Raw genomic sequence first — 10382 nt, forward strand, 5'->3', positions numbered from 1 at the left:
CAAGTCTTACAGGCCCCGCCCTGTCCACTGTGTGTCCACCAGCTGTTCCCTCATCAACTCCTTCCAAGGGCTATCCCACCAGGGACCAGAGGGCCACTCCTTGATAAAGGATGTTGAGGGTACAGAGCTTGATGCTTAGACTACACTTACCTTGGGGCCCAAAACTGGTGCGTTTAGGCCCAGTGGTAGACCCATTGCAGCTAAAAACTACCTGCTTCATAGTCACCTCTGGAGCCCCCCAGCCAATGTGAAACACAAACCGGTTTCTCAGCAAGCTTGCTGCTGAGGAAAACAGCTTTGTCAGTGTTAATTTTTTCTGTCTGGGTTCCTTTGGGGAAGACTCATAAAATCCTAATGACCTAAGCCCCAATGCCAAACCCATGGAGAAATGAGCCTAAATTACCTAGATAATTACTTTGTTTTGACTGTTTAGGCATTGTTTATGAAGGCATTTAAAACAAGTATTTGAGCTGGGCACCTGTGGCTCACGCATATAATCCTAGCTATAATGTCAGGAGGCTGAGGTCTGAGGATTGTGGTTTGAAGCCACCCAGTTAGTTCATGGTTCTCATCTCTAATTAACTACCAAAAAGCTAGAAGCAGAACTGTGGCTCAAGTGGTAGAATGTTAGCTTTGAGCAAAAAAGCTCAGGGAGAGTGTCTAGGTCCTGAATTCAATCCTCAGGACCACCACGCCACACCACACACACAGCATTTGTGGGAGTTGACTTAGGTTAATATACCCATCTTTCACCTCAAAATGACTATAACCCCTTATTCACAAGTTCCCTCACTCCCATTGGTCAGAACCCTTCACTTTGTCCCCTCCCTAAGTGGGAAATATGGCTCAGTTCTGCTTCTATAAGGTCATATAGGACAGAAAAATCAGCAAAATGCTAATGCTGACTGGTGGCATATGCAAGTGGTCACACAGAGAAAAGAACCCAAATGTTTCGCCTTCACTGAATTATGGATTTCCCCATTAACTCTGGTTCCATGTACCAGAGCCTGAAGTGATAGAGGTGAGTCTTGAAACTTCACAATACTGACATCCTGGGTAGCACAAGCTGTGATTTCAACTGAAAACCACATATGATGCAGCACTGAGGAGCACCTATCACCTCTACAGCCAGGTGCACCAGGTTCAAATCCATGCTGTAGAACCTAAGAAAGTTAATCATCCCAACCTCACCTATAAAATACTACTTATGCTGCAGAATTGGTAGGATTAGATAATGCTTAGAAGTGCCTAAAACACAGTGTCCAGGCACAGGGAGCTGTGTCCCAGGCACGGTGGGCTCCAGCCTGGCACTGGAGCCAGTGCATCCTGAAGAATGGAGAATGGAAATTCAACAGTCTCTGGAGGTTGAATTCAAATTGTGTGTGTGTGTGTGTGTGTGTGTGTGTGTGTGTGTGTGTATGTGTGTGTGTGTGTGTGCTATTATTGGGGCTTGAATTCAGGGTCTGGGCTCTCTCCCTTACTTCTGCACCTAACGTTGGTGCTCTACCACTTGAATCACAGCTCTGCTCCCAACTTTTTAGTAGTTAACTGGAGAAAAGATACTCATAGACTTTGCTGCCCCAGCTAGCTACAAACTGCAATCCTCAGATTTCAGCCTCCTAAACCATAAGATTATAGGCATGCATCACTGCCACTTAGCTCAATAAAATTATTTTTTAAATTATTATTTTAAAAAAACAAGTCCTGGTTATCACCAAGCTTCAATGACCTCAAAGGATAGGCACCAACCTGAGCCTGAGCCTGAGCCTGCACAAGGCTGGACTTTCAGCCTCCAAAACTGTGAGCCAAATAAAACTCTACGGAAAGGAGAAAAACAAAAAAAACCTCACAGTGTATATGTCATATACCATGTTTCAAGCACTTTACTTGCAATGTGTGTACTATTGTCCCACTACACACATACACACATGAATACGCCTGTCTCCAACAAAAACTAGCAGGGAGGAGTCTGTCCTCAGGTTGCTTCCAGGAATGTGAAGGATTGCCTTCCCCAGGGACAAAGAACTCTAAGCCTCAAATGGACAGGACAGAGTGAAGCCAAGACAGTGACGGCCAAGTCTGATGTTGATGAAGATGAACTGCCACAAGCAGGAGGGCAGGGTTGTGCCAACAGCAATCACAGCAGCCATCAAACAGCTGTAGTGGAGACAGGTTGGGCCAATCACCAGAAGGAACATCTGGCCAGAAGGAATGAATCCTACAAGATTCTGTTGTTTGTTTTTTGGGTCCAGTCGTGGGGTCTGAACTCTGGGCCTGGGCGCTGTCCCTCAGCTCTTCAGCTCAAGGCGAGCGCTCTACCACTTGAGCCACAGCGCTACTTCCGGCTTTTTTCTTTTTGCTTATGTGGTGCTGATCTATCGAACCCAGGGCCTCATGCATGCAAGGCAAGTGCTCTACCACTGAGCCACCTTCCCAGCCCTGAATCCTACAAGATTCTATAGCAATTGTGGGGGCCTTGGCCTATGGTTCAACCAGGCTTTTTAAAGAGCTTATTTCCTTTGTACAGTGTAGTGTCTCAACCCTCCTCTCTTGACATTTTCTTCTTAGATCTGAAAGACAGGTTTACCAGACCCATTAAGAGCCCAGAATAGCAGTGAAAGACTGCAGGGCCTCTATCCAGCTTTAGCTTCTCAAGCCTGGCATACGGCATATGTCCAATTGATGGTTGACTTAATGAAAACTGACAAGCTGTAGCTTCCTCTGTCCTCAGAGGCCAGCAACAGCAGATTTGACATTCAGCCTACCTCCCTAAGTGGAGACAGGGTTCAGTTCCTCCTCTTTAAGGTCACAGAAAAATCTTAGGAGGAGCTCCTCCCTTTGTCATTGTTTCAGCAAACCTGCTTAGAGTTTGCTGAAACCAAGCACCAGCCCAGACTGGTCCCTTCATCCCTGACTCTCATGCAGTGGCCAAGGAAAATTAAGTTTCTTGGGACTGGGAAGGTGGCTCAGTGGTAGAGCGCTTGCCTTGCATGCCTGAGGCCCTGGGTTCGATTCCTCAGCACCACATAAGCAAAAAGAAAAAAGCCGGAAGTAGCGCTGTGGTTCAAGTGGTAGAGCGCTAGCCTTGAGCTGAAGAGCTGAGGGACAGCGCCCAGGCCCAGAGTTCAGGCCCCACGACCGGACTAAAACAAAAACAAAAACAAAAAAAATTAAGTTTCTTACCAGGATTTGCCCAGATCAAAGGTGACTTCTGCTCTGGACACACAGAACTTTAGGGTCACAAAGGCCACTATGTGGCAAGGAGTGATGGGCTAGATGTTAACTGACAGGGACTCTAGTTTCATGTCTGTTTTTTTTTTTTGGGGGGGGTCGGGTCGTGGGGCCTGAACTCTGGGCCTGGGCGCTGTCCCTCAGCTCTTCAGCTCAAGGCTAGCGCTCTACCATTTGAGCCACAGCGCTACTTCCGGCTTTTTTCTTTTTGCTTATGTGGTACTGAGGAACAAACCTAGGGCCTCATGCATGCAAGGCAAGCGCTCTACCACTGAGCCACCTTCCCAGCCCTCATGTCTGTTCTTACCAGATGTTACTTATAGAACCTTGACCAAGCCATATAACACGCCGACTAGCCTGAGCTGTGGATGAGAGAAAATAAAATTAGTGAAAAAAATTCTAGAAGCCCGAGAGAAGAGGCCCAAGAGAAAAACAAAATAACCTCAAGGCTGAGAAGTATCTACATATCCAAACTTTCAGGAAAATTTAATATGATTGTTCATTTTCTATTAAAATTCATGAGTCACACCCACATATGACTGCTAACAATTCTGAAAGGATAGAGCAAGAGCAGCGAAGGACCACCTCCGTGTGAGACTCCATGGACCATCTCTGCTTTTCAACCCCGAACTGACCCCAGCAGCCTCCGTAAAGTTGACCTTTCATTCAACGATGATTATCAACATTCACAGCCATCAGCCCTCTCAGGAGGCCTGAGGCGGGGAGGCCAGGTGGCCAAGGCAGAACCTTCCTTCCTCCCTCACCAGAAGCAACTCCAATTCCAAGGAACAGATGGGTAAGTTGATACCAGAGAGAGAATTCAGCTGCTGTGTCTTCATAGATTAGGAAGCCCCTCCTTCACTCATGGAAGCCTTTAAGTGTCACTGGTGCCTGGAACCAAACGTAATCCTCCAGATGCATGGCTGGGATGGAAGACCGACCGCAGGACAGGGTCACGGTGAGTTTGTGGCCCCGGCTGGGTACTCTGTAGTTGAGCTTAGGCCGAAACCAATCTTCTCCACAGTCCCGGTGCCCCTGTGCCATGACAATGGTGCCCATAAGCGGAGGAGCCTGCAGCTCATTAAAGGCATCAGCCAGGAAAATGGCTCGAAAGAGACGACGCAAACAAGCTGCTGTGCTCAGGCTCTGGTCCACGCTGAAGGGGGCCAGCCGGGACAAGTCGAGTTCATAGAACTCTTTGGGGCTCAGGGCACTGCCCCCAAGGAGGATCAACACTCGTGGTACTAGCGTCCTCGAGAAAAGGTCCTCTAGGTGACTGAGGACACTCTCCAGTTCTGCCAGGGCTTGTTGGCATTTCCTGCTGTTTGCCTCAGTGGGGGCCAGAGGTTTCTTCCTCACCACATCCTCTGCCTGTAAGGACAATGAATGATGGGAGAAAAGGAGGTAAGGTAAGCCGGTGGCAGCTGAAAAAACTCTTTGGGATGTGTAACTAGACTTAACAGCATTGGACCACAAGCCCAAGGAAGTCTCCAAACCAAGATTTTGGGTTTTATCAGACAGACAGCATTCTATTAAAAAGGAAACTATAATTCTCCCATGCTTCCGCTGAAGCGGAAGGCATGATGATAAAAGCAGTGAAAAGTCAGGGAGTGTTCCTGGCGCGGCTGAAGGTAGCAAAGCTTTGTTACTCACGGAATACAGACTGAGGATTATTTTTGTTATACAGGGAATACACAAGAAAGAAGACTATTTGGGCTAATAAAGGTAATTCCAGAGTAGGTTTTCTAACTAAATATAGCCAATAGAATACATCTCTTTTATCACATGCTCCCCCCTAAAATACAAGAGAAAAAAAAGTCAGAAAGGAAAAGGTGGAGGATATGGCTTCAGTGGTATGGTGCCTGCCTACTAACTGTGAGGCTCTGAGATCAAACCCCAGTACTGTCCCTTCTCACCTTCCCCCACAAAAGGAATAGAAAGAGTAAAAGAGAACTCCGGAGAGAGTGGAAAACTGGAGAATAGATGACATTGGTCAAAGTTTTGGGAAATGAAAGAAAGCAGCTGGAAGAGTTAAGAATTCAGGAATGGGGGCTGGGAAGGTGGCTCAGTGGTAGAGCACTTGCCTTGCATGCATGAGGCCCTGGGTTCAATTCCTCAGCACCACATAAGCAAAAAGAAAAAAGCTGGAAGTGGCGCTGTGGCTCAAGTGGTAGAGTGCTAGCCTTGAGCTGAAGTGCTGAGGGACAGCGCTCAGGCCCAGAGTTCAGGCCCCACGACCGGACCCCCCCCCAAAAAAAAAAAAAAAAAAGAATTCAGGAATGGTGAATAGCAACTGTGGCAAACGGGGGCACCCCTAAGAAACACAGCCATACTTAGGAATCCAAGAAAAGTCAAGAATTGGAAATACCCAGGAAACCGACAGTACAGGCACCTCAGATGGCAAGAGTGGACACAACAGGGTTGAATAAAAGCTTGTAAGAGGATGCTTAGATCATCTGCAAATCCCCACCTTCTGCAGAGAATATTTCCAATACCATGTTTGGTGAGGGCCCCCCCCCCCCCGAAAAACAAAAGACCACTTGGTCCCCCACCCATTTTCCTTCCACAGTGAAGTTTATCACTGCAGAGGCCCAGAGATAGCTTGCAATCATTTATTCTGAAATCTTTTTTTAACTATTATTTTGGTGTTTTTTGTTTATTGTGAAGATGCTATACAGAGGGGTTACGAGTAAGGTAATGAGTACATTTCTTATCGATTGTTACCGACTACTTCGTTTTTCTGCCAGTTATTCTGAAACCTTCACCAGCCCAATAAAAGCCTCCAACATGAAACACAGATACCAAAAGAAACAAATATGGAAAAGATTCTGGAAGAAACAGAGACACTGAAAGGAACAGGAAAAAAGCCTCAAAACTAAGCTGGACACTCGTGGCTCCTGCCTGTAATCCTAGCTGCTCTGGAGGCTGAGATCTGAGGATCGTGGTTCAAAGCTAGCCTGGGCAGAGTCCGTGAGAATCTTATCTCCAATTAACCTCCAGAAAACCGGAAGTGGTGCTGTGGCTTAGGTGGTAGAGCCCTAGCCTTGGGCTAAAGAACTCATGAACAGCGCCCAGGCCCAGAGTTCAAGCCCTATGTAAACACATACATACATACATACACACACACACACACACACTCACACACACACACACAAAAATAACGAAGTAAGGCTATGGCTCAAAGTGGTAGGGTGCTAACCTTGAGCAGAAGGTCTCAAGGGACAGTTCCCAGGCCCTGAGTTCAAGCACTACAACCGACAAAAAAACAAAAAAGACAACCAGAGAGAAAAAGTGTTTGTCGGTGTGGGAAAGGCAGAGGCCCTGAAGGTTTCTTAGACCCTCTTCTACCTGCATAACTACCATCTAAGAGTCTCCCCAATGACTTCCTCCCAAAGCCGGCACATACCTGGGGTTTCCGGTAGAAGTGCTTTAGCTGTTCATAGGGCAGCGGGAGTTGCTGGCGTTGGTACATGATATGCTTTAGCAGTTCACAAGTAAACTGACAGCAGCCCTCCTGGCTCACTGGCCCAGGAAACACCACGGGCACCAAGCAGTCTCTTGGGGGAAAGGCCTCGGGAGGATTGGAAGGTTCCTGGGCAGAGTTGGTTTCCAGCAGATCTAGGGGACTATGAGTTTCTTCCGGGTTCTCATACCATTCCAAATCTAGGGCGTGAAGACAGGGATGAAGTAGATAAAGTGAGAGGGCAAAGTCAGCCTTCCTGTGGCCTGTGGCCGCCACACCAGCCACCAGACCCTCGGCAACCTCTAGGACCGGCGGCGATTCCCGATCCCCGCCTACGCTGACAGCAGGGCAGTGGGGGGAGTTCGCTCAGAAAGCGGGGGTCCCCGACCCTGAGGTCGACAGCTCGAGGACCAACTCCAGTCAGGGTGCGGGAGTCCCGGGCGGAGCCAGCGCGGGGGGAGGCACACTGGGGTCAGACCGGAGGCTACATGACTTAAGGGAGGCGGCGGTAGGAGAGGGAAGCAGGGAAGCAGGTCTCCAAAGCCCCTCAAGCTCGGAACCCCACACCTTACCAGGGACTGCAGCAGCACACTGCACTTCCGGCTCCGGCGTCGCCATCACGGCCTCCTCCTCCCTCCTCTCCCAGCGGTTGGCACCGGGGCCGCTCGGAGCATCCTGGGAAGTCCACGCCCCCACTTGTCTGGGCGGTCTCCGGGGGGGGCGGGGCGCGGGGCGCGGTGGAGGCTGGCTGGGCGGGGCCCGAGGGAGCAGTGGGAGGGGCGGTGAAGCGGAGGCTGGCTGGGCGGGGCCGGGGGCGGGGCTCAGTGAAGCAAAAACTGGCTGGGCGGGGCCCGAGGGGCGGGGCTCAGTGAGGCGGAGGCAGGCTGGGCGGGGCCCGAGGGGCCGAGGGACCGAGGGGGCGGGGCGCGGTGAAGCGGAGACTGGCTGGGCGGGTCCGGGGGCGGGGCTCAGTGAGGCGGAGGCAGGCTGGGCGGGCCCGAGGGGCCGAGGGGGCGGGGCGCGGTGAAGCGGAGACTGGCTGGGCGAGGTCTGCACTTGAGGCTTCGGTTTCCTCCCAGACGGCGGCCCTTCCGTATCTCGGAACCCGAGTGCTCTGAGCCGCTGGGCGAAGCCTTCCAGAGCATTCCTGGGCTCAGGCACCCATGCACCTTCGTTCACTGGTCACTGGGTGCCCACTTCTTGCCAGGCCCTGTCCTAGGTGCTGGAGACAATACCTCCAATAAGCGGAGTGCAGACACTGTCTGCACAGGGATTCGCTGTGGATAGATGATACAATAATTATACGGTGGGGGTGGGTAACAAGGGCTGTGAAAAACAGGGGGCCTGACTTTTTGGTGTTGGGGCAGGGAAAGTGGGAGTTCCCAGAAGAAACTTGTGAAGAAGCTGTGTGACTGGAAGACAGCAGGACAACGAAGACTACAATCTCTGTAGTGTTCTCTATTCACGGAATGAAATAAACTCATACGTGTGTGTGTGTGTGTGTGTGTGTGTGTGTGTGTGTGTGTGTGTGTGTGCTTGTGTACTGGTACTGGGGCTGGAACCAGGGGAGAAGAAGGCTCTCACTTGGCTTTTCAGCTCAAGGCTGACTCTCTACCACTTGATCGACACTTCCACTTCTGGCATGTTTTTTTTTTGGGGTCCGGTGGTGGGGCCTAAACTCTGGGCCTGGGTGCTGTTCCTCAGCTCTTCAGCTCAAGGGTAGCGCTCTACCACTTAAGCCACAGCACCACTTCCGGCTTTTTTTTTTTTTTTTTTTTTTGCTTATGTGTTGCTGAGGAATCGAATCCAGGGCCTCATGCATGCAAGGCAAGTGCTCTACCACTGAGCCACCTTCCCAGCCCCCATAAGTTCATATGATAAAGGGTTAAGGCTGTTGTAGTGGAACATAGAAGCCAGATCATAATAGGACTTACTGATGTCAATGAAGCCAGCCTTTGCAGGAAAGTCTGTGAGACTCTTCCTCCAATTAATCACACACACACACACTCACACACACACACACACACACACGGAGCTGTGGCTCACGTGGTAGAGCATTAGTCTTGAGCACAAAAGCTCAGAGACAGTGCCTAGGGACAGAGTTCAAGCCCCAGGACTGGCAAAATAAAATAAAGTTAATCTCTACAGGACCTAGAGTGTAGACATTGGATATTATAACAGTGAGAATGAGCAAGGACAGGGATACCAGTTAGAAGTAACAAGTACAGGACACAGTGTATGGTTAAAGAGGCTCTACTAGGGTAGTCCCAGTGGGTGGAGAAAATTAGGTGAACCTTAGAGATATTCAGAAATGAGTTTAGCTGGGCAACAGTGTCTCACATCTTAATCATTTAGCTACTCAGAAGGCTGAGATCTAGAGGATTACAGTTCAAAGCCAGCTCTGGCAGAATTGTCCACTAGATTCCATCTCCAAAATAACCAGCAAAAGGCAGCTAGAGTTGTGACTCAAGTTGTGAGTGTAAGCCTAGCAAGTATGAGTACATCAAAAAAAAAAAACTCTATTGAGCATAATTTAATATTTGGACCTAAAGGAGAGAAGATATAAGAAGAGACTTCCAATGCTGGCTCATGTCTATACTTCTAATTACTCAGGAGGCTGAGTTCTGAGGATTGTAGTTCAAAGCCAGCCCAAGTATGAAAGTTTATGAGGCTCTTACCTTCAATTAACTACCAAAAATGCCAGAAGTGAAGCTCTTACTCAAGTGGTAGAGTGCTAGCTTTGGGCCGAGAAGTTCAGGGACAATGCCCAGGCCCTGAGTTCAAGCCCAGCAAAAAAAAAAAAGGAAGGAAAGAAGGAAGGAAGGAAGGACCTTCCAAAAAGACAAACAGGTTTTTGACTTCAGTAACCGTATGGTAGCTGTGCTAGACAATGAAGGAAGGAATACTAGGAGAGTGTGTAGAAAGATTTTTTGTGGGCTGGGAAGTTGGCTCAGTGGTAGAGCACTTGCCTTGCATGCCTGAGGCCCTGGGTTCGATTCCTCAGCACCACATAAGCAAAAAGAAAAAAGCTGGAAGTGGTGCTGTGGCTCAAGTGGTAGAGCACTAGCCTTGAGCTGAAGAGCTGAGGGACAGCGCCCAGGCCCAGAGTTCAGGCCCCACGACTGGACCCAAAAAAAAAAAAAGAAAGATTTTTTGTTTGTTTTGTTGGTCATTGGTCTCTGGGCCTGGGTGATGTCCCTCAGCTCTTCAACTCAAGGCTTGCGCTCTACCTCTTGAGCCACAGCACCACTTCCAGTTTTCTGGTGATTTATTGGAGATAAGTATCTCATGGACTTTCCTGCCCAGGCTACCTTTGAACCACAATCCTCAGATCTCAGCCTCTGGAGTAGCTAGGATTACAGGCATGAGCCACCAGCACCTAGCCAGAAGTTTAGGTTTTTATAGGCTGTTTGACGTCTCTGTTAGACAGTGAATTGATAATTTTAGAAACACATTTGGAATAGGGATGGGTATTTGAGAGTCCTCAACATGGAGTAGATGATACCCAGGAAGGATGTGAAGAATGTGAATGGGCTAGGATCCTGAAGACACCAGTGTGTGTGGTATAACAGGGGAGAGAGAGAGAGAAAAAAAAAAAACAAAAAAGGAGAAGTACTCAGAAATATGAAGAAAAACAAGTGTCAGGTCATGGAGGTAAAAAATAGGGTGTGTTTCAGGAAGTAGGGAC

The 10382-nt window shown here is 49.0% G+C and overlaps 1 protein-coding gene across 1 annotated transcript; it reads right to left on the reverse strand.

Annotated features, from left to right (window-relative positions):
* Window positions 1–3692: 3692 nt before the first annotated feature.
* On the reverse strand, window positions 3693–7367 carry LOC122101560 (MAD2L1 binding protein). Its single transcript, XM_042671916.1, has 3 exons — window positions 7267–7367; window positions 6638–6894; window positions 3693–4602 (listed from the first exon to the last, which is right to left on the reverse strand). Exons 1-3 carry the CDS (start codon window positions 7310–7312, stop codon window positions 4090–4092), a joined length of 816 nt encoding a protein of 271 aa, XP_042527850.1. The 5' UTR covers window positions 7313–7367; the 3' UTR covers window positions 3693–4089.
* Between the last annotated feature and the right edge of the window lie 3015 nt (window positions 7368–10382).

Source organism: Dipodomys spectabilis, unplaced genomic scaffold (genome assembly GCF_019054845.1).
Source record: "Dipodomys spectabilis isolate Male_0828 unplaced genomic scaffold, ASM1905484v1 ptg000669l, whole genome shotgun sequence".
Taxonomy (NCBI): Eukaryota; Metazoa; Chordata; class Mammalia; order Rodentia; family Heteromyidae; genus Dipodomys; species Dipodomys spectabilis.